At 46.6% G+C, this 22,632-nt stretch overlaps 2 protein-coding genes and 5 non-coding genes across 12 annotated transcripts in view; 6 read left to right on the forward strand and 1 right to left on the reverse strand.

The window, feature by feature from the left end:
- Nucleotides 1–13,697, reverse strand: part of NAA25 (N-alpha-acetyltransferase 25, NatB auxiliary subunit) — a 26,155-nt gene extending 12,458 nt beyond the window's left edge. The window contains exons 1-11 of one of the 4 annotated variants that reach the window (XM_070763316.1): nucleotides 13,618–13,697; nucleotides 13,281–13,442; nucleotides 5,979–6,064; nucleotides 5,401–5,539; nucleotides 4,565–4,683; nucleotides 3,688–3,762; nucleotides 2,908–3,015; nucleotides 2,662–2,740; nucleotides 2,288–2,399; nucleotides 1,529–1,618; nucleotides 652–821 (exon numbers count right to left, since the gene is read on the reverse strand). In XM_070763316.1, the coding sequence (XP_070619417.1) occupies nucleotides 652–821; nucleotides 1,529–1,618; nucleotides 2,288–2,399; nucleotides 2,662–2,740; nucleotides 2,908–3,015; nucleotides 3,688–3,762; nucleotides 4,565–4,683; nucleotides 5,401–5,539; nucleotides 5,979–6,064; nucleotides 13,281–13,338 (1,036 nt within the window). In that variant the 5' untranslated portion in view covers nucleotides 13,339–13,442; nucleotides 13,618–13,697. Of the gene's footprint in view, nucleotides 1–651; nucleotides 822–1,528; nucleotides 1,619–2,287; nucleotides 2,400–2,661; nucleotides 2,741–2,907; nucleotides 3,016–3,687; nucleotides 3,763–4,564; nucleotides 4,684–5,400; nucleotides 5,540–5,978; nucleotides 6,065–10,266; nucleotides 10,609–13,280; nucleotides 13,443–13,617 lie in introns of those variants that run through there. The other 3 variants (XM_070763318.1, XM_070763315.1, XM_070763317.1) reach the window with 3 other exon arrangements.
- Nucleotides 13,084–22,632, forward strand: part of TRAFD1 (TRAF-type zinc finger domain containing 1) — a 17,312-nt gene continuing 7,763 nt past the window's right edge. The window contains exons 1-3 of one of the 3 annotated variants that reach the window (XM_070763321.1): nucleotides 13,084–13,143; nucleotides 21,953–22,035; nucleotides 22,526–22,595. In XM_070763321.1, the coding sequence (XP_070619422.1) occupies nucleotides 22,546–22,595 (50 nt within the window). In that variant the 5' untranslated portion in view covers nucleotides 13,084–13,143; nucleotides 21,953–22,035; nucleotides 22,526–22,545. Of the gene's footprint in view, nucleotides 13,144–21,638; nucleotides 21,788–21,952; nucleotides 22,036–22,525; nucleotides 22,596–22,632 lie in introns of those variants that run through there. The other 2 variants (XM_070763320.1, XM_070763322.1) reach the window with 2 other exon arrangements.
- Nucleotides 13,273–13,436, forward strand: LOC139173635 (U1 spliceosomal RNA). Its single transcript, XR_011560070.1, has one exon. It is a non-coding gene; the product is annotated as a U1 spliceosomal RNA (small nuclear RNA).
- LOC139173630 (U1 spliceosomal RNA) lies at nucleotides 14,368–14,531 on the forward strand. The gene has a single exon (XR_011560064.1). It is a non-coding gene; the product is annotated as a U1 spliceosomal RNA (small nuclear RNA).
- Nucleotides 17,229–17,392, forward strand: LOC139173631 (U1 spliceosomal RNA). Its single transcript, XR_011560066.1, has one exon. It is a non-coding gene; the product is annotated as a U1 spliceosomal RNA (small nuclear RNA).
- Nucleotides 18,500–18,663, forward strand: LOC139173633 (U1 spliceosomal RNA). The gene has a single exon (XR_011560068.1). It is a non-coding gene; the product is annotated as a U1 spliceosomal RNA (small nuclear RNA).
- LOC139173629 (U1 spliceosomal RNA) lies at nucleotides 19,531–19,694 on the forward strand. Its single transcript, XR_011560063.1, has one exon. It is a non-coding gene; the product is annotated as a U1 spliceosomal RNA (small nuclear RNA).

The following is a 22,632-nucleotide window of genomic DNA, read 5'->3' on the forward strand; positions in this document are numbered from 1 at the left end:
GAATTTTTGGGAGGAGTCTACCAGAGAGCCCGACAGAACAGGTCTCTTGATATTGGAGCCAATAAAGGCTCAGGAGGGCCTGGTCATTCACCAAACTGGCTGGGGGATTATGGGACTTGATGTCCGCCCATCTGAAAGTTGCCAAGTTTGAAGAACAACGATTCAGAATTTACTTCATTAACCAGCCCTTCCCTTGCAAAACCAACCAACCTTTTAAAAACAAACACAAATGGGAAGCGAGGAAGGACAACAACGCAGGCACCTTCACCGTGTGGCATTAAAGACACAGCCCAGGAACTCCCTCCCTCCCTCACCCTGGGCAAATTATTCCCCTCCTTAAAAAATAAACCAGCCAAGCTACAAAAGGACGGAATGATTCACTCAGGTGTTTGTCTTCTTATGAGCACTGAGGAGCTGCCCAGTGATGTGATAACACACCTTGCACTACTGCAACTCAGCATTTGCACACATATCCACCTCCAGGAAAACTGCCAAGATTTTATAATAGGAGACAAATGGCCTCCCCAGGGACCAGGGGATGCCTGCAATTCTTGTGCAGAGTTTACATCAGCTGCTGCAATCCCATGGCCCCGTCTCCCCCTTGTGCCCCCCCCCAGAGGCTCATTCCAGCATCCCTGCCGCTTCTCTTACCCAATTTCTGCTCTTCAGGGTAGCCCCTGTGCCGCAAGCGGCTGATCAGCTCCAGCTGAGCCAAGTATGGTCCCCGAAGCGGCCGGGCACTGTTGGACTCGTGGATTAGCCTCTCTCCTATGAAAGCGACGGCCTGCTCTGTGCTGTGATGCACGTCCCCTTCTAGAGAACTGAGCACAAGGAGGACCGTGAGATTCAGGACCTCCATTCCATCTCTCTCCCTCTCTCTCTTCTCTTCCTCTCCTCTCTTTCTGTCTCTTCTCTTTCTCCTCTTCTCTTTCTCTCCTCTTCCTCTCCTCTCTGTGTCCCCCTCTCTTTCTCTCCTCTGTGTCCCTTCTCTCTCTCTCTCTTCTCTCTCTCCTCTGTGACCTCCTCTCTTTCTCTCTCTCCTCTCTCTGTCCCCCTCTCTTTCTCTCTCTCCTCTGTGTCCTCCTCTCTTTCTCTCTCTCTCTCTTTTTCTCTCCTCTCTGTGTCCCCCTCTTTCTCTCTCCTCTCTGTGTCCCCCTCTCTTTCTCTCTCTCTCTCTTTTTCTCTCCTCTCTGTGTCCCCCTCTTTCTCTCTCCTCTCTGTGTCCCCCTCTTTCTCTCTCTCTTCTCTTTCTCTCCTCTTCCTCTCCTCTGTGTCCCCCTCTCTTTTTCTCCTCTGTGTCCCTTCTCTCTCTCTCTCTCCTCTCTCTCTCTCCTCTGTGTCCTCCTCTCTTTCTCTCTCTCTTCTTTCTCCTCTCTGTGTCCTCTTCTTTCTCTCTCTCTCTCTTTTTCTCTCCTCTGTGTCCTCTTCTTTCTCTCTCCCTTCTCCTGCCGTTTGTTCAGGACACGAATTTGCTCCTTCCATTCCCTTTATGTTATCGATTCCCAGCATCCAAGAGGACAATACTCACTGCTCTCCTTCAGCTGGAGGTGTCCACGCCATGTCAATCAGTTGAAAGACGGAATCGAAGTAGATCATGTAGAACTGCCAATCATCTGGGCTAAAACAGATAGAAAAAAACCCCCGGAGGAAAGAAAAAAGCTGAAGGACAGTGGAGGCGGCCTCCTCTCTTGCTGTCCCGTTTGTGAGCATTCAGGGCGGATCTGACAGGCAAGGAAATCAAAACCGTTTCATGAAAAGAAGACGAAAGTGACTCCCACCCTCAATGGGCCATGAAGAACACACTGTCAGAACGTCACAGAAATAAAGTGTGTGGATTAATGATGCCTGCAGACGAGGGTGAAGGTAAGTTAAGGAAAGGGTTGCTTGTTAGCAAGGCCTTGGATTGGGGGGTGGGTCACAGAACAAGAAAGGTTAGGCTAAGTCAGGGGTAGGCAAAGCTGGCTCTTCTATGACTTGTGGACTTCAACTCCCAGAATTCCTGAGCCAGTCATGCCAACTCAGGAATTCTGGGAGTTGAAGTCCAGTTGCCATAGAAGAGCCAACCTTGCCTACCCCTGGACTAAGCAATTCTAGCTAATAAGACAGACGCCTCCAAGCGTCACTCAAAAGAAAAAAACATGTTCCAAGTGAAGAACAAAAAGGAAAGATTCATCATGGGGACCATCTAATGTTTTTACTAGCCTGGGAAACATCAGGGCAACCCAAATGATGCAAAGGGGCCACCCGAGGTGAGGTCCCAGAGGCCCCGCCTCCATCTCCTTCTTACTTTTTAAGCAGCAGTTTCCTGGAGAGCGCGTTGCTCTCTGGCCATTTGCCCAGCTTACGGTACATCTCCATGCACTTATTTTCTCTGCTCTGGAGCGCACTGGTTAACTTGTCTAAATATAATACACACAAAATGAAAATTCACACTAAGGACACATGACTATTTCAGAAACAAAATCCCTTTTCATCCAGGATGAAGTGGACTGCAGGGAGCCAGGGAAAGTTTTCTGGAGTTTCATTTCAAAACCACCTTATGTTGCAAAATATCTCCACAAACGCACGTTTGCAGATGAGGCCGTGATAAAAGCATAGAGCTTTGCAAATTTAGGCAACAACAGATTACATCTCTTTAAGAAAGGCCCTGGAAAATTTTACCTCCCAATTTTCCTCTCACCACATCCAGAGCTTCTTGGTATTTTTCCAAGCGTTCTAGGATCATATAGTAAAGTTCCACCTAGAAGCAGCAGATAGCAAGAGGAAGAGATAAGGGAAGAGGGAAGAGAGAGCCACCTGCCACCCTCTAAGAAGGGGACAGATGCTTCTTGGACGAATCAGTTCTATCATAAATTCATTTCATTGCAACTGATGCTGAGCTTCAAAAGAGTTGGGGGAAAGTCTTACTTCTGCTTCTGCTTCAATTTTATCTTCTTTCACCATTTTTTCTACCATCCTTTCAGCTAGGGGTAAAAACATGGTTTTTGAGAGCTTTTCATCCTGCGCAGATATTGACTGCAAGAAAAAAACACATAGAACTGCCATATAGAGAACCAGCCCGCCAGTCCGGCTAACATAACACTGTCGGTTTCTATAGTTTTTCTCTAGAGGAGCCAAAGCAGGCGAGGGGAATGACACCCTCCTTTCCAATTCACCACAGGCCCAACCCCAAAAGATTAAGGCGGGTGAAACACTCCAACCAACTGGCTGCAGTTTTATGCTCATTATTTCAAAAGAGCAGTGACAGGCACCAGATAGATCCACGGATGCCGGCGTCACACAAGTACAATATTTTTACAACTTTGTAAAAAAGAAATAAGCCATTCAGCTGTCCTGATTGCTTCAAGTGACAGTCAGTTATCAGGCTTCATTCCTTTCACGAAGGATTCAAGTTTCCTTGTAGCTCCTCAGCTAAAATTTGACTCTCAAGCACCAATTCCAGAATTCAGACGTTCGATGGAAGTGAGAGAGAAAAACACAACAAACAGCTTCTTTTTCCCCTTTCTTCACCTCCCAACAGGCTACAGGCAGAACTCACCACCTCTGCTTACGTATGATTTAAATGAGAATTTAGGGCTTGCAACATATTTAACCTCTCTAACATCTACTTAGCATTTTCGCACATTTTAATGGGAAAGGCAACCAATTCCAAAGGCAATTTACTCTCCTCTGAAATGTGGTACTTACCTGCATTATTAAACTCATCACGGACCAAAAATAGTACGGGTTTTTAGGGACAATCTTGTAAAGGGCCATTCCAGCCTGGAAAAGAAGAAAATGCAAATCAAGATTTAAATATGTTAAAGGGTTAAATAAGGTTCAGGAGGGAAGTGTTTTTAATAGGAAAGTGAACACAAGAACAAGGGGACACAATCTGAAGTTAGTTGGGGGAAAGATCAAAAGCAACGTGAGGAAATATTATTTCACTGAAAGAGTAGTAGATGCTTGGAACAAACTTCCAGCAGACGTGGTTGGTCAATCCACAGTCACTGAATGTAAACATGCCTGGGATAAACATGTATCCATCCTGAGATAAAATACAGGAAATAGTATCAGGGCAGACTAGATGGACTAAGAGGTCTTTTTCTGCCGTCAGTCTTCTATGTTTCTAAGATTTGTCAAGAGAACTTTGCAGAAAACCAACCTCTGGTCTATAATATCCTAGCCAATAGTGATATCTAAGGTGTGTCTTCACACAATTTCAAATTGTTTGCCGACAGGAAGGGAAGGGATGATGGAGGCTCCCTTCTGTTAACCTAGATGGGCAGGAGTGGCCACCACCCTCTTCTGTCTTCTCTGGCTTGGCCCTAATTGCCACTTTGGGTATTTGCTTTAAGAGGGAACAGGAAACAGCCATCAAAACTCTGCCGTAACCCGACACTCCTTGATTTCATATCAATTTCCTTCCAAAGAAGAAAGTCTGCTCAGGAGCAATGCCTCCAGCTAAATGAGGCAAAATTTTGCATTTCATTGGTGACTTGTGAAGATCTGCAGGGGTCTCCTGGGAGGAGGGTAGCCTGTTCCTTCCCTGAGAGAGAAACATGCCTGCAGTGCTGTCAAATACCTGCTGCATCTTCTTATATTCTCCGACTCTTGCGTAAGCCATGAAGAGATGAGAGTGATATTCCTCACTGCTGGGAACTTTCTTCACCGCTGCCTCGTAGAGTTTTGTGACCAGCTCGGCTGAAAGCAAATATTCTAAGCGTTAAAAATTAGGCAGGTGAAGAGCCCTTTCCTCATCGGGGCAGGACTGAAAGACTCGGCACCGTTCGTTTTCTTAAAATGTGCCTTGAGCTCGTTCCTTCTTTGGGATGGCACCAGGACCCCAACCCCCACACACCCTCCGCAGAGCACTGCAATACCTACTCTCAGCCGACAGTTTGAGGGATCAGGTTTAACCCACACTTTAATCTCCCAAAAATGTTTCGGTGCTGAAAAATGGGAGGTGTATGAAAATGGTTCCTTGGCCTAGAAGTTTGGCATTATGATCAATACTAGGAAATCCTGCCACTAGCGAGCAAAACAACAACAACCCATTTATTCAGAAATTGTTTCTGCCCGCCGCCCCTCACCCCACCCAACCATAATAAATGTCAGCAAGAATGAAAAATAAAAATTTCCTTGCATTAAGAGCTATAACTAAAATCTCGGCAAAACAGGATCTGGAGTCATTTTTGAGATGAGTCTTCCTTCAATATACTGAAGAAGGGCTGATGAGAAGGAAGGAGAGACGGGTTTCTTTAAAATTAAAATGAAAACCCCAAAGGGAGAAGAAGGATAGCTTCGAGTCTTCGGAGAGGGGTGGCATACAATTCTAATAAATAATAATAATAATAATAATAATAATAATAATAATATTATTATTATTATTATTATTATTATTATAGCTGGGAAACTTACGCCGATGCATTTCTCGATAGAGGATTGTCAACGCCTGCAAGGAATTGTCATCCGTGGGTTCAAGGGCGGCTACTTCTTGGGCCAAAGTAAATGCTTCATCTTGTCTCCCAGTTCTTTGCAAGCCAATAGCTTTCAAAACCTGCACGCAGAGCAAAGAATATTTGGAGAAGCAGCTGTCAGTAAGAAGGACGGTCATGAAAAATCCCATTCCGAGAATGATCGACAAAGAAATGGTTGGGTGGGTCAAACGTTAAATCTCAGAAGTTGAACACCAATTCAGGTTTACCTTAGGATGCTAAGCCAAGCTGAGGTGGACAAACAGGAGCTTAGGGTCAAACCTGGCAAAGGTCATCTCGCCAGACAGGGGGGAAACCAGGAACACCAAAGGCAACATTGTGTGGGGAGGGGAACTGCCCCACAAAGGAAGACTTCAAAGCTTAGCTTCAAAGCCTGCAACTCTGGTTGTGCGGCCCAGCCCAGCCCTTCCTAGGGAGGCTAACAGACAGAAAACAGACTCTGGCCCTTGCTTAGTCAAGATTTAAGACAAAGACAACAAAATAAACTAGCAGTGGGCTTACCTTAGCACAGTGAAGATCTCTGTGTTTTTTTAACAGTTTGTCTGCTTGCTGGATTGCCATTTTATTATTGCCGTTATCGAGATAATCTAAAGAAAAGAAGGGAGAGAGAATTACTACAGACTATTAACTCATTACCTGACTCAGTAGTGTCAACCCCTAACCCCCAACATTTTTCCCTTAGACTATCCACGATTGACCTCTCCAAGTTCCTAAGAGGTCAGTAAGGGGCGTGCATAAGTGCACCAGTGTGCCTTCCGTCCCCTGTCCAATTGTTTTTATTTATTTATTTATTTATTCTTTGTCCAATATACAATACATATGGAAGAGAATAGACATTAAGTAATATATATAACGATAGAAAGTAAAAAGAAGAGAAGTAGATGGGAGGGAGAGTCTCTCCTGATCTCATTTATCTTTTCTTCCTTTCATATATGATATCCTATACTTTTATATCTTTTCTTCTTTCCTTTTCTTTATATATATTACCACATATCTATTCTCTTCGATGTATATTATGTATTGGACAAAATGAATAAATAAATAAATAAATAAACTATAAAGTTGAGAATCTGCTCCCCCCACCCACCATGGCAGGGTTTCCAGGTGAGCTGGACTACAATTCCCATCCCTGTTGTAATGAGTAAAGTAACCGGAACGGGCTCCATCCAATACATCAGTAGGGCATCCTTCTGAGAACAGCTTATTCCCCAAGGAGAAGTTTTCTCCTTTGGATCAGAAGAGAGGACAGGATAGCTCTTGGTTTCTGGTGGGAAACTAGTGGCTTCCTGATCTTTGGTGATTCTTGCTGGCTGCTTAACATGAGGTTCAACATCCTTAAATCTAACTCATTCTTTCACAAGCCAAAGTTGGAAGGTGTTTGGTCTCCAGCTTCCAATCTGAATTGCTGAAAGAGAAACCAGCCAGAACTCCTAATTCTGAGGGGTCCTTGATGCTCTGTTGAGCATGGTTGTTTTCTCCTTTATTGGTAACTTCTCATCAATCCCCTGGGAGAAGCTCCTATGGCCTAACCAATCTTGCTGGAAAGAGGAACCAAACAGCCTTTTTCATGACCTCGCATGAAGCATAAACAACATGAATTCCATTTATGATAGATGCAAAGAGGTTTTTAATAAGGAGACTTGGTGGATATTTTGCCACCATATGAAAGGAGCAGAGAATTAAAAAGACGCCAGAATCAGTCACAACAAATTACTTCAAAACTGTTAATTCAACTCCTTGAATATTAAGGGTGGATTTGAAAAAGTTAACAAAGTTTAATGAAGCTTCTGTTTAATACACCATAAATTAAAACAAAAAGCAAACTAATGCCAAGGGAAAGACGCTTAGCTCTCATTAAAGGTATTAAATGAGATAAAATCAGAACTTGCCTGGATGTTACATTAATTGTAAATGTAGTTTATATTTGTGTAAATATGAAGAGCTGAGGTGATGCATTACTTAAGAGTACAGTACTGCAGGCTACTTCAACTGACTGCTAGCTGCAGTTCAAATCTCACCGGCTCAAGGTTAATTCATCCTTCCAAGGTGGGTAAAATGAGTACCCAGATGGTTGGGGGCAATATGCTGTAAACCTCTTAGAGAGGGCTAAGTGCTTATATAGTGTGCTTATATCACCCTTAGAGAGGGCTAAAAAAGTGCTATTTCTATACTGTTTTGAAATACTATTCAAACGAATATTAAATTGCTTTTAGCATTGTCTTTCAATACAGAATTTGTTTAAGACTGTAGTGCTCTCCAATTTATATCTCCAATTTAGAAACATATCTGATATGTACATATAATGTTACGCATTTTAAAAAATGGTTGAGAAACCTACTTTCTATTGAGATTGACTGCTCAAAAATTATTTTCAGGAGGCACAGGCAGTTTTGTCAAAAGTAACATTAAGCAGTTCTGACCTAATTCTTGCGAAAAGAACCAAGTACAGACCAAACCCTGAAAACCTGAGTCTACGGAGAGGGGCGGGATACAAATCCAATAAATAATAATAATAATAAAAATGCTGTTGTTGACTTTCAGGAGAAATGCAGAACCAGCCAGGATAACTGGGCCTCTAAAGATGTATCTTGTAAAGTTTGCATTATCAGAACAAATCTCAGATCTGCCCCAAAGTAATGTTTCTTACCTCTCCCAACTAACTGGCCTCTTTTTAAACTGACAGGTTTTGTTTTAGGCCGAGCTTTCTCTTTTTTGTGGCTCTCCTACCAATACTACCGTTTGTCTCATTCATTGATCTATGCAAAATCGTAAATCACCCTGTCCATTTTTAGTCAATACAAAGATAGAAAAGTGGCATTATGCAATACTGTACAAAGCCATTTTCTTAAGCAGCGAAAGCCATTTACTTGAAGCCAGGGGAAGAGACAAATTAACCCGATTGCTGCCTCTGAATGAAAGAAACCATTCCTCAGGAGCTTTCGGCTTATTGGGAGAAGTGGCAACAGAGGCTCATACAACAGAAGTGAAATATGATGCAATAGAGTCAGGTAGTGCGAGTGATATACATGACCTAAAGCAAAATAATAATTAATACTTGGTTGTCACGCTTGTAGGAAAGAGGCCTTCAGGAGGCATGTTGAACAAACAGCTCAAACATCAAACTATCCCGATCAATATATCAGAAATCTTGCATTTATAGGTCAGTCTTTAAAAGTCTTTTGAAAAACCACCTAGGAGAACCAGGCACCAACCTACCTGCCTTCTACACAGCATGAATTGTTTTTCACTCTTCTGTTTTTTTGGGGACCAAAACAAATACATTTTAAATATATATTTTTCACCTTGTTTTTACTTCTTCATCGGAAGTTCACCACCTAAGTTTTAAAGTTAAGTATTAAAGCTATTCAACAACCTGGGCTCCGGTGCAGGTTCTCACCACCAAAGAGGAAGTCCTTGCAAGAAGCTAAACTTCATACCAATTCCTGTTTCTGCAGGTTTAGAAACATAGAAACCTAGAAGATTGAGGACACAAAAAGACCTCCTGGTCCATCTAGTCTGCCCTAATACTATTTCCTGTATTTTTATCTCAGGATGGATCTATGTTCATCCCAGGCACCTTTAAATACAGTGACTGTGGATTGATCAACCATGCCTGCTGGAAGTTTGTTCCAATCATCTACTACGCTCAGTCAAATAATATTTCCTCGTGTTGCTTCTGATCTTTCCCCCAACTGACCTCAGATTGTGCCCCCTTGTTCTTGTGTCCACTTTCCTATTAAAAACACTTCCCTCCTGATTCATAGATTTAATAAGTTCAAGAGGTCCCTATTCCCATTCTTTTAGGAATCCTGTACCAGCCCTCCAGGTAATTTCTTGATGGTGCCTTTTCCCCTCACAACTCCAACAACTCTGTCCTTGGTCATCCACCCCTGAAAAACGTGGGACGGGTGTGTCTGTGTGTATGCAAATAAACATGCCTATAAAAAAGGGAAGCCAAACATTTTACAATAGTATTAGAACTCCTTCTTTCTAAATCATAGATGGCTGAAAAATTACAATAAACCACATTCTTTGGAGACCCAATCCAGAACTGTGGAAAAGCAAAAGTACATTTAAGCATACAGTACTACATATTAATAAGAACTAAAATCAGCACTTTTGATAGCCTGGGCTCAGAAAAGAGAGCCCAGGAGAAGAATCCTTTGCACCCCTGGCAACTATATGAAAAACTTTGTTTTATGAGGACATGGGGTCCATCACAAAAGGGGGGGGGGGTCTGCTTCCCAAAGGCTTGGATAGAGTAGTTATAAATATAGGATAGCATTCAAACCTCCCTTCTTTTTTGGTGGGTGGGTTGTTGTTATTTTTTATTATTTTTATTATTATTATTATTTGTTTGGCGCCCCTCTCCGAAGACTGGGGGAGGGGGGGGCTCACAGAATATAGTTGTGTTATGATTACATCAAGTAAAACTTTATTATGAAGCTTTCCACGTTCCCCCCTCCACCCAAAAGCTTTCCCAATAAAGATACTGGGGACCTGTGCGGGGAAAAGGGGAGGGGTCCTCTCCCTCTCACCCCAAATTAAAGGGTCTTTCTAACCCTCAATTTAAGACCACTGACGGGAAGATTGCTCCCAAAAGCCCCTTAAAGGCCTCTCCATCCCTCCTTGTGCAAAACAAAGCCTAAAAGGGGGTCCCCTCAGCACGAGGGATGGAGGGGCCCCCTTTCGATGGCACCCCGACATCCCCTCAGAGCGCACCTTCCACCCCCAACCATGGGGTCCTCTCCCTCAGGAAAAGCCTCCTCAGGAAAAGCACCAAAAATACCGGGGTCCCGGCCGGGAAGGGTCCCGGCTTCAGGCGCGGCCCACGGAGATCCCGCGGAGGCGGCCATGGGGGCCCGGCCTTCCCCCCTTTCCCTCCCTCCAAGCAGGCCCGGCGGGGCTCGTGACGGAAAAGGCGGGAAGCGCGCGCGGGGCCTACCGTAGATGGGCCGCAGGCGCCGGTCGTTCGGGTCCTGCACATGGCCCCGCACACCCGCCGCCGCCGCTGCCGCCATGATGAGAGCGCAGAACCGCAGCGCGCAGCCGCTGCCGCCGCCGCCGCCACCGGGCCTGCCCGCTCGCCTGCCTGCCTGCCCGGCCGCCTCTGCTCCCTCTCCCTCTCCCCCGCGGACGCCTGGCGGGGCGGGCCGAGGGCGGGCGGGAGGCGGCGCGCCAGGCGAGGCGAGGCCCGGCACAACGGCCCCGCGAGGTGGGCCTCCGCTCGCCGGCCTCGCGTAGTCGCCCCCTCAGGCTTTCCGTGAGGGCCGCCGCGGCCTTACAGGCGCCGGTGCCTCAGTCGGAGTCTTTGGCGGGAACCGGGGTGGTGGTGGATAGGGGGAAGAAATCCCCCCAGCTGTGGGTCGTTGAAGCCCCCCTCCCCCGACTCTTAAATCTCTTAAATCTGTGAGGGGGTGTCCCTTCAGCTTTGATTCCTGTAACGTTTTTTAATATTATTAAAGTAAGAGCGATATTTATGAAAGCCATCAATTCCCCAGTGTGGATGTTTGGGAGTGAGGGTTGTCCCCTCAACTCTTGGAGTATTATAATATAACTCTTATATTTATAATTATAATTATAACTCTTCAACTATGTTGAATGAAGAGCACCAACTCTTAAATTTGGCTATGAGGAATTCAACTTCCACTAGTCTTAACTATTAAGAGTGATATTTATGAAAGCCCATCAATTCCCCAATGTGGATGTTTTGGGAGGGGGTTGTCCCCTCAATTCTTTGATAATTATAATATTATAACTCTTCAACTGTGTTCAGTGAAGATCACCAACTCTTAAATTTGGGTGTGAGGAATTCAATTTAACTACCGGTATTATTAAAGTAGGAACAATGTTTATGGAATCCCATCAATTCCGCAATGTGGATGGGTTTTTTTTGGGTGGTGGTGATGTTCCCTCGATTCTTGAGTATTATTTATTTATTATTTATTCAATTTGTATGTCACTCTTCTCCTTAGACTCAGGGTGGCTTACAACATTATAATATTATAACTGTTCAACTGTGATCAATTAAGATCAACAACTCTTTAAATTTGGGTCTGATGAGTTATCCCTTCAACTCTTGAATATTATAATATTATAACTCTTCAAATATGTTCAGTGAACTCTTAAATTTGGGTGTGAGGAATTCAACTTAACTGTTATTAAAGTAAGAGCAATGTTTATAAATAAACATTAGAAATATAGAAGACTGTTTCTATGTTTCTAATGTTTATTTATAAACATTGCTCTTACTTTAATAACAGTTAAGTTGAATTCCTCACACCCAAATTTAAGAGTTGGTGATCTTCACTGAACATAGTTTAAATAAATAAATAAATAAATAAATAAATAAATAAATAAATAAATAAATAAATAAATAAATAAATAAATAAATAAATAAATAAAATAACAGTAAGTAAGTAAATAAATAAATAAATGTTTATGAAAGCCATCAATTCCCCCATGTGGATGTGGTAGTGGGGTAAGGTGGAGTTTAAATGTGACAGATGAATAAATAGTCCAATCCTGGGCAGGAAATCTGAATAAATCCCAACTCTGTGAAAACTTCTGATGAGAAATAAGCTTGCCCTGATCAATACTTCCAAAGTGGTATTTTTTGACAACCAAATTCAGCAGAATATTCAGAGATGTGGCATGGCCCTTCAGATTTCTGTAGGGTGGATGAACATGCTAGTGTTTCATGTTGTATGATGAACACAAACCCTGTATGAGGAGATCCTGCTTTTGGGGTATTGTGAGTCTGGCCCCTCATGCTCACATCTTTCTTGATCCCAGGTCACAACAGTGAGAGACAAATCTTTTAGTAGGATAAATCTGGCAAGCAAAATGACCTTTTTTTGGATCACTTTTGACATTTGCACAGGCAGTTTCTTTTTATACATCTCCTGCAAATGACATCCATCCACTTATTTTATTTTATTTGCTTTGTTTTCTTTCAATGTTGTTTGGGTGGGAAAAAAATTACAGAAATACCGAATTAAGCTTGCTACTAGTTAGGAATTGAAAGATAACACTAATTTGAGTTTGCTTTTCCATTTTCAGAATCTGTTTCAGTTTCCTCAGTGCATCTCGGTAAAGCCCAAGCTTAAGATTTCTCCTGTGCAAGAGACAGGTAAGATGATCTGGCAGCCCAGTAAAATGGCCATATGAATTTAATAATTTAGATGCTCAATGTTTCTCAGCCGTAAACTCTGGGAATTAAAGTTTGTGCAGTTTAAAGCGACCAAGGTTGAGAAACAGGGTTGAGATCTTGTCTTGTCTCCAAAGGTTTCAGAGGAGATGGGTTAATCTGAGGGTCTGGTGAAAACACCAGTAGTATAATTCTAAGTAAGATGGCATCATGTGGACTGGAGCTTCTGATACATCAGGAAATTTTTCACCAAAATATAAAACAGCCCTAAAATATGCAGGCAAGTCATCTTTTCCACCCAAACCTTTAAAAACGCATTCACAAGGTTAAAAAGTAAAGGATACAAGATGTTGTTCCTGCTGCCTGGCAATTCAGACAGTAGACAAAGCAAGGCTAAAGTGGGCAGGTATATATGCAGATTAGCTGCAGCATAGCATTGTGGTAGCAAACTGGAGAGGAGGAGGAAGAGGAGGAGGATGGGGGAAGAAAATGGATTTCCTTCTTAGATCCCAACCAGCAAGTTTGTTCTGTGACTACATTATGATTTGTCTGTTCCAGAGGACTGGAAGGTGCTGAGCTATAGTCACCGTGGGTTTGGGGGCAGAGGCGAGGAGGGGCCCGGAGGCATCCGTGCCCCCCCAACTCATACTTACCTGGCAGGGGAGACACCATGATCACGAAGGTGGTTTTCCCAGGGTGAGGCTCATCCATTGCACTCCGGGTGTGCTGACTCTTGCGATTTCCCCAAATGCGGGAAACTCGACTGCATAATTTGTGGTAGTGGGGGACTGCGTTCGCGCTTTCCCCTGGTCTTGCTGGTACAAAAGACAGAGAGGTTGTAGTTATAATTTGTTGTTTATTGTGTTTTGTGATAGCAATATCACGAAATCTTCAGAGGGGCAGCATTTGGATCCAATAAATAAATATCATTCCATGATCTTGAGCTATATGGGAAAGTGGCAAGAGTTTAAAATGATGATTGTTCCTTACCTTCAGTGTCAGCAGTATCTGCCTAGTCTTTCTAAAGATTTATGGAAGAGCCAGCCTCTGTAATTTCATGCCTCAAGAATCTTTACATAAATTGTCAGCAACAAGGAAAATGCGAAAATTGAAGGGGAAAAAAGTAACAATGAGAAGTTGTGCACAAATTCTCACCAAATACATGTTGACACATTCAGTCTGCAGCTGAAAATGACCGAAAAACCAGCTATCTGACAATAGGAAGTTGTCAACAGCAACAGTTCCCTCTTTCTTCAACAAGAAGCCAAATAAGCAAACGATTGTGTTGATTCAAATGTTCATTGAGCAGCGAGTAGAAATAAAATACCTGAACAGTGACATTTGTTTAACTTGTGATTTGTGCAGCCAATTCTCTTCCAGTGGGAGGAAGGGGAAGCGCAGAACATTCTCTGCAGCATCCGAGCACAGGAAGAGATTTCGGTGGCCCCTCCCTCCCTTCCTGCGGCACCAATAGGAAGCCTGCTTGCACGCCAGAGGTGTGACGATTGCAAAAGGACCAGATGGACATGCAAATGATTGCGTGCAAATGCATTGTGGGATCAAAAACGGGGTGCAAACCTGAGCTCGCAAAGCACCCCAACCTTCCGTGCTAGCAAATTGGGGAGAGGCAGGGTCTCTTCTGAGCCTTGTGGAACTGTCTGGACATCTTTGGGCAAAGTCACCATGGGTTTGGGGGCAGAGGCGAGGAGGGGCCAGGAGGCATCCGTGCATACCCAACTCATACTTACCTGGCAGGGGAGACACCATGATCACGAAGGTGGTTTTCCCAGGGTGAGGCTCATCCATTGCACTCCGGGTGTGCTGACCCCTGCGATTTCCCCAAATGCGGGAAACTCGACTGCATAATTTGTGGTAGTGGGGGACTGCGTTCGCGCTTTCCCCTGGTCTTGCTGGTTCAAAAGACAGAGTAATTATAATTTGTTGTGTTTTTATCATAGCGATATCATAGCAATCTACGATGTTGAGCTACATTGCAAAATATGCTTAAAATGGTGACAGTTTCTTGTCTGCGTGTGGATACACTGAGAGCTGTAGCGATTCAAGTCTAATGGCCGTCTTCTTGCTGATCAAAGCAACAGCTGAATTTGGTGTTTACCTCTTTAGGATCACACTGTTCACCTCTATCATAAGAGGAAGGTGTTGGAAAAAGTGCCCTAAACATTGTTGCTTCACAGAACCCTGTCCAGCTACCTGTGGCTGGAGGGGATCCCATTTCATGTGGTCAAATAATACAATTTCAAATAAAAACTTGCCAGTCTTCCCCAGGGAGTGAATGATCGACTCATGACACTGTATCTCCCACTACCGAGAGGAAAGCAAGCCACACTGATCAGTGCCTGCGCACCCACAACTCGGATGAAGTAAAGAACAAGTTTTATGAAGATCTCAATGCCCTACTTTCATCCGTGAAGCACACCGACAGGCCGATTCTACTTGGCGATTGTAATGTGAGAATAGGATCCGATCACCCTGCCTGGGATGGCGTCACTGGAAAAAATTGGAATTGGCAAATGTAACAGCAACGGCCTATTACTACTGGAGACATGTGCACTCAAGATCTGATCATCACCAATAATACTTTCCACCTGCCCGCTCGCAAAAAGACGTCCTGGAGGCACCCGTGCTCCGAGCACCGGCATCTTATTATGCCATTTTGTGGAGGAAAGACAGACAGGGTGTAAGGTTGGCCAAGGCCATGCCAAGTGCCGACTGTTGGACTGACTCATCCTCTCTAAATTAAGCTTTGGCATCAAGCCAAAGAGATATCCACAGGGAAACAAAGCTGTGATGAAACGGACCAATGTCAGTAAACTGAGGAACCCGAACACAGCAGCTTCACTAGCAGAAGATCTTGACAACCAACTCTCAGAGCTGCAATTAGAGGGAAATGCTGAGAAGGACTGGGAACACCTTCAGAATATTGTGCACTCTCTGCACTAAAAGTCCTAGGGCCCTCACCCAGGAAACAGCAGGACTGGTTTGACGAAAATGATGAAGAGATCCAGGCCCTCCTTGCTGAAAACCACCGCATTCGCCTTGTTTATCAGAACGACCCGTCGTCAACAGCTAAGAAAGACGCCTTCAACAACATTCCTACAGGATCGTACAGAGCAAGCCCCACAAGATGCAAGACTCCTGGTTGAGTACCAAAGCAGATGAAATTCAAAGCGCTGGTGATAGAAACAATGTTAAATGATTCTACAAAGCCCTCAGATCGTTGTATGGATCTCAGCCCTCAGGGTTCCCCCCTCGACTGGACTCAGGTAGTGCAACTCTCATCACTGAGAAGAACCGTCCATCTTCCATCAACAACGAGGCGATCGACCGAATGCCCCAGGTGGACATCAACCACAACTTGGACTCCCCACCGTCAAAGGCTGAAACCCTACAGGCCATCAGCCAGCGGTCCAGTGGCAAGGCCCCAGGATCAGATGCCCTCTCGGTGGAAGTCGATAAGGATGGCGGTGCATGTCAACAAACTCAGTCAGCCGCTGTCTAAAGGAAAGCGAGCGCATGGGGGACAAAGGAAGCGATGCAAAGACACATTGAAGGCCTCCTTCCAGTCCCTCGATGTCGGCACCACCTCCTGGGAAGCCCTGGCGCAAGATTGACCCACACGGCGCATGTGGATCCACCAAGGCTGCCAGAGATCTGAGACAGGAGACCCATCAGAGCGGAAGAGAAGCGAGCACTCCGCAAAGCCAGAGCTGCAAATGCTGTGACCATGGTGCCCACCCATTTCTGCCCAACACATGGCAGAACATTTCGTGCCTGCGGACACACTGGGGACATTCACCTGTTGGATGTCAAGGTCCTCTTTGAACACAGTGGATGAACATCATAACCATCTGCCTAGTTTTCCTAAAGATTTATGGAAGAGCCAGCCTCTGTAATTTCATGCCTCAGGAATCTTTCCATAAATTGTCAGCAACAAGGAAAATGCGAAAATTGAAGGGGAAAAAAGTAACAGTGAGAAGTTGTGCATAAATTCTCACCAAATACATGTTGACACATTCAGTCTGCAGCTGAAAATGACCGAAAAACCAGCTATCTGACAATAGGAAGTTGTCAACAGCAACAGTTCCCTCTTTCTTCAACAAGAAGCCAAATAAGCAAACGATTGTGTTGATTCAAATGTTCATTGAGCAGCGAGTAGAAATAAAATACCTGAACAGTGACATTTGTTTAACTTGTGATTTGTGCAGCCAATTCTCTTCCAGTGGGAGGAAGGGGAAGCGCAGAACATTCTCTGCAGCATCCGAGCACAGGAAGAGATTTCGGTGGCCCCTCCCTCCCTTCCTGCGGCACCAATAGGAAGCCTGCTTGCACGCCAGAGGTGTGACGATTGCAAAAGGACCAGATGGACATGCAAATGATTGCGTGCAAAGGCATTGTGGGATCAAAAACGGGGTGCAAACCTGAGCTCGCAAAGCACCCCAACCTTCTGTGCTAGCAAATTGGGGAGAGGCAGGGTCTCTTCTGAGCCTCGTGGAACTGTCTGGACATCTTTGGGCAAAGTCACCGTGGGTTTGGGGGCAGAGGCGAGGAGGGGCCAGGAGGCATCCGTGCCCCCCCAACTCATACTTACCTGGCAGGGGAGACACCATGATCACGAAGGTGGTTTTCCCAGGGTGAGGCTCATCCATTGCACTCCGGGTGTGCTGACCCCTGCGATTTCCCCAAATGCGGGAAACTCGACTGCATAATTTGTGGTAGTGGGGGACTGCGTTCGCGCTTTCCCCTGGTCTTGCTGGTCCAAAAGACAGAAAAGAGAACTTGGTTTCCTGTGCATGTTGTTTCTTTTGTTATTTCAGCACAAAAAAATGTTTTCCACTGTTTGCTGATTTTTGATCCGTTATCCTTGTCCAACAGGACGTCTCCTGGGAGTTGAAAGTGGCAGATTTAAATGGATGCTTAGTTGGGAAGTGAAACAATAAATGCAGAGACTCTTTTTAGCGTCTTCCATGAAGAGATTACGGTGGGGGAGACGAAAGCGATGCCTCTTCTGTCTTCTGTTCTTTTTCAGTCCTTTGGACTTGGGTTTGTTCTGATGCTTTATTCCTCCCTGGCGTAGCTGGGTGAGAATTCGAGAGGCCAAGCGGCATAAATATTGAAAGATAAATTGCACGACCAGGACTCTTAATGTTTTTAGCTAGAGATGAATCGTATGAAAGTGTGTGAAAAGGGAGGGAAGGTGTGTGTGTGCTGTTTCTGAACATTTTGGACAACAGAAATTCTATTCGCCTGATAAATGGAGCTGCGTCTTTTTTGGGGGGACTTCTGTTGTAGCCTCTGAACAAGAACGGGTTGAAGGTTGAGTCTCTGAAAGTTCTTTGAAGGCCAAAGAGAAATTTCTGCTTTGTTCCAGTTCATTTTCCTCCTTCAGTAACCAACCCTGTGCAGACATCTATGGCTAGGCTTGTTGCCTCTGTGAGAAAGCACAATAGCCCAAAGGAATGTATAGTTTTAAGAGTGATCAGGTCCCCATGTGACCAATAAGGACCATGCGCCCAGTTGCTAATGTTGATGCAGCCAGGCGGAAGGCAGACCAGAGTCTCTGCAGGCTACAAAGGGGAAGAATCCCAGTGACGCCCCCACCCACCCCTTTTTAATTGTGCCTGAGTGACGCAAGCACACATGCAAATGACTGCGTGCAAGTGCATTGTGGGATCAAAAACAGGGTGCAAATCCAAGCTCGCAAAGTACCCCAACCTTCCGTGCTAGCAACCTGGGGAGAGGCAGGGTCTCTTCTGAGCCTCGTGGAGCTGGCTGGACATCTTTGGGCAAAGTCACCGTGAGGTTGGGGGCAGAGGCGAGGAGGGGCCAGGAGGCATCCGTGCCCCCCCAACTCATACTTACCTGGCAGGGGAGACACCATGATCACGAAGGTGGTTTTCCCAGGGTGAGGCTCATCCATTGCACTCCGGGTGTGCTGACCCCTGCGATTTCCCCAAATGCGGGAAACTCGACTGCATAATTTGTGGTAGTGGGGGACTGCGTTCGCGCTTTCCCCTGGTCTTGCTGGTACAAAAGACAGAGAAGTTGTAGTTATAATTTGTTGTGTTTTGGATCTTTTGTGACAGAGCATCATTCATTCCTTGCCAGCAATACCTGTCTGGTTTGCAATTGACGTGTTTTTGCTAAAGAATTGGTGAAGGAGCCCATCTCTCTAAATTCGGGCCTCAGGAATCCTTGGATTGCATAAATGGTCAGCAGATAGAAAAATATGAGAAAATAAATAGGAGTCTTTATTCCTTTATGTTTTCGGAGAGGGGCGGCATACAAGTCTAATAAATTATTACTAAATTATAATTAAAAGATTTGCAAACATTCTCATAAAATACTTTGTTACGTTCAGTCTGAACTTTAAAAAAACAAACAAACAGAAAATCAAGAAAATCCCCAATACTAGCAGTTTCTTTTTATAGATGGCAAAGAAGAAAATGATTGTGCACAATGTTGTGTTGATGCAAAGATTAATAATAAAAGACACGAAAAGTGACAATTGTTGAAGTAAAGTCTTGTTCAATGATAAAGAATCGGGTCAATCTCAGCCTTAACAGAGCACATGGAGAGACTTCGGTGGCCCCTCCCTCCCTTCCTGCTGCACCAATAGGAAGCCTGCTTGCACGCCAGAGGTGTGACGATTGCGAAAAGACCAGATAGACATGCAAATGACTGCGTGCAAAGGCATTGTGGGATCAAAAACGGGGTGCAAATCCGAGCTCGCAAAGCACCCCAACCTTCTGTGCTAGCAAATTGGGGAGAGGCAGGGTCTCTTCTGAGCCTCGTGGAGCTGGCTGGACATCTTTGGGCAAAGTCACCGTGAGGTTGGGGGCAGAGGCGAGGAGGGGCCCGGAGGCATCCGTGCACCCCCAACTCATACTTACCTGGCAGGGGAGACACCATGATCATGAAGGTGGTTTTCCCAGGGTGAGGCTCATCCATTGCACTCCGGGTGTGCTGACCCCTGCGATTTCCCCAAATGCGGGAAACTCGACTGCATAATTTGTGGTAGTGGGGGACTGCGTTCGCGCTTTCCCCTGGTCTTGCTGGTCCAAAAGACAGAAGAAGCTTCTTTCCTTGTTTTCAAGAATCCTTTGTGATCTGTCATTGATCCTTTTTCTGAATCGCTGCATCTCTGCTTTGGGTTCTGTGTTGTCATGTCTCCATCACCCTGGAAGGGCAGGTGGGCACTCCCTCCCTTCCTGCCAGGTCACAGGGATGGATGGTTGAGGAGTCAGAACTGCTAATGTGTTGATGTCAGGACACGGATTCTGCCGGTGGTTCATATATAGTCTCCTAGATACGGACGAGTGCACTATGGGGTTCTTTATTTGGGCCTCCCCTGAAACCCTCCCTCCGTGACTCACAGCCTGAATGAGGCTTATTTTCAGCACATGAGCTGTGGAGGCGCCTTGTTTGCTCTGCTCTCCCGAAATGGCAGGGCTGAGCGTGATGACGACGCGGGAGGCTCTTTTAGGGAGAGGGAGACCGAAGGGGAGGGGAGCCTCAGCCACACCTCTGCCAGGTGCAACAGCCCTCACGACCAGTGTTCCCTCTAATTTTTTTTGGGGGGGTGGGCGGAAAAGTATAGTGTCTGAGCGGCAGTCCCTTCAGGACTGGGCGGCACAGAAATAATAAATAAACCCACCCTGTTTTGCCTCAGAGAATTTCAAAATAAAACACTGTCCTGTGTGTCTATAACAGTGAGCTCATCATAGAGCAACTCTATCAATATCAAAATGCCACTTAAATAGTTGAGCTAGTTTCAAACTAGATTTTGATTTTCTTTCTCTCTTCCTTACTCCCATTCTTTTTCTCTTTTCCTTCCTCTCTTTTTTCTACCTGTTTCTCTCTCTTCCTCTCTTCCTCTCTCTCTCCTTCCCTCTCACTCTTTACCTCTCGGCTTCTGGGCAGGTTTGGGAAACTCTGAGTTGATGATGATTTTGAAGTGAGCGATTGCTCACTGCTCAGCTTAGAGGGAACTATGCTCACGACAGTGAAACCAGGTGGCCCTGGGGCAGAGTGGCAGCCCAGTTCTCACCCCTCTCTTGAGCTCTGCTCTGCAAGCGATGGATCTGGGCCCCCTAGGAGGCGAATGGTTAGCGCAGCCTCCGCTTTCCTCTGCGTCCACCTGCTTCTGACCGTTGGCGTCCTGTCCGCTTGCCCCGAAAGGGAATTGGGCGATAGATGCGTATTTGCCAACACACGTCACCGATTTATGAATGGAGGGTCTTGTGTCAGCTGCTAGGCATAGTTGAATGACTGCCTTCCCCGGGAACCTTGCAGCCTGTTGGGAGGAGGGGAAGTTGGGGCCCGCTGCCCGGATTGGGGGGGACGCAGAGGGGTGGTGAAAATGGAGCTCCGCCCCAGAGCCCCCAATCTGTACCTTGAAAGACCTTGAAAGATGAATGCGGGGCGTCCTGCATAAGCCACACCCACAGTGGGGTGGTAAAAAAATGGGTAGCCCTTCAGTGCCTGGGCACCTGGGGTGTCTTGGTGGGGCTGGGCTGCAGTGAGGCGGAAGGGGGGTCTGTGGGTCAGCTCCAGAGGGCCACTGAAAAGGAAGACAAAGCAGGGGGTGATGGGAGCTGCATCTGGTTAGGAATTCTGGGAGTTGGAGTCCAGCCCTCTTTCAACTGCCAGGCTGGAGAAATACAGGCGGCCCACGATTTAGGACTACCAGCCAGCAAGGGAGGGCCGAGTGGGCTCTTCTATGACTTGTGGACTTCAACTCCCAGAATTCCTGAGCCAATCATAGAAGAGCCCACTTGGCCTACCCCCGAGCCAGCCCATTATTTCTGCTGTTGGGTCTTCTTTTCCGGCCGTTCGGGAGTCTCTGCAGCGGAGCCCTCGGGAAGCCCCTGGGTGTGTGTGGGGGGGCTTCCCCGGCTGGCCCTTGGCCTGGCTAGCTGGGGGAGGGGGGCACTGCGGGGCGTGGCCTGCCCGCGTGACGTCTTGCGCGGAGGGCCGGTGACCTAGGAGAAGGGGGCGGGGCAGGAGGCGGGCGAGCCGCCAATCCGGCCAGTGGGAGCGAGGCGGGCCTCAACGGCGGCCAATCGAGAGGCGGAGGGCGGGGACGGGGCAGAGGCAGAGTCACGGCTGGCAGAGGGAGAGAGCGAGGCGAGGCCGGTGGGTGAGCGGCGGTGGGGGGGGCTCGGGAGTTCGGCCTTCCTGCCCCTCTGGCCGGGAGGGGGGGCTGGCGCGGGGGAGGGAAGGGAGGCCGCTTTCCCCACCGCCGGAGCCTTGTTGGAACCGAGGGCCGACTAAACAGCGCCCGATTCCCCTTTCCGTCCCGCAGTTCCATTGACCGGAGCCCAGCAGCCTTTGTGAAAGGATCTCGGGAGAGAGAAGCCCTTGTGTTTCCCCCTCAAGACCCTCTGGGTGAGTAGCCCCGGTTTCTCTCTGCAGAGATGGACCTTTAACGCCTGCCAACCCCCCACCCCCACCCCAGGCCCTAAGGGGGAAGGAAGCAAGGGGGCGATGGGGGGCAGCCCCCCCGCCTGTTCCTGGGCAGTTGGGCAGCAGGGCCACCCTCGTCCCGGGCCCGAAGGCCTGGCTGGGTTCTAGAACCTGCAGACAATGGGTAGGGGCAGGGCAGAGGTGGCGGGAAAGGGCCTCGCCTTGAACCCTTCCCTCCTGGGCCCTGGTGGGAGGGCAGACTGGAGGCAGCGCCGAGGCTTGCCGCCCTGTAAACGGGCCCCTTCGCCACCGAGCCTCGGATTCAGTAGGTGGCCCTGATGCCAGACTCTCCCGAAGGGGGCAGGAAGGGGGCAGGGAAGGGGCTGGTCAAGGGCAGAATCTCTTGAGGGGGAGCCGAAACGTCCAGGGGAAAATGAATCATTTATTTATATATACAAATATATACACACAGGTTCCCGGAAGAGCAGCGAGATGGCTGCAGTGGCAGAACATGAAAGTGAAACTCAACTGTGCAACAATTGGTAAGGGCTGGGAATTGAGGGGCTCTGCTCTCTCTCT

Source organism: Erythrolamprus reginae, chromosome 10, assembly GCF_031021105.1.
Source record: "Erythrolamprus reginae isolate rEryReg1 chromosome 10, rEryReg1.hap1, whole genome shotgun sequence".
NCBI classification, from domain to species: Eukaryota; Metazoa; Chordata; class Lepidosauria; order Squamata; family Dipsadidae; genus Erythrolamprus; species Erythrolamprus reginae.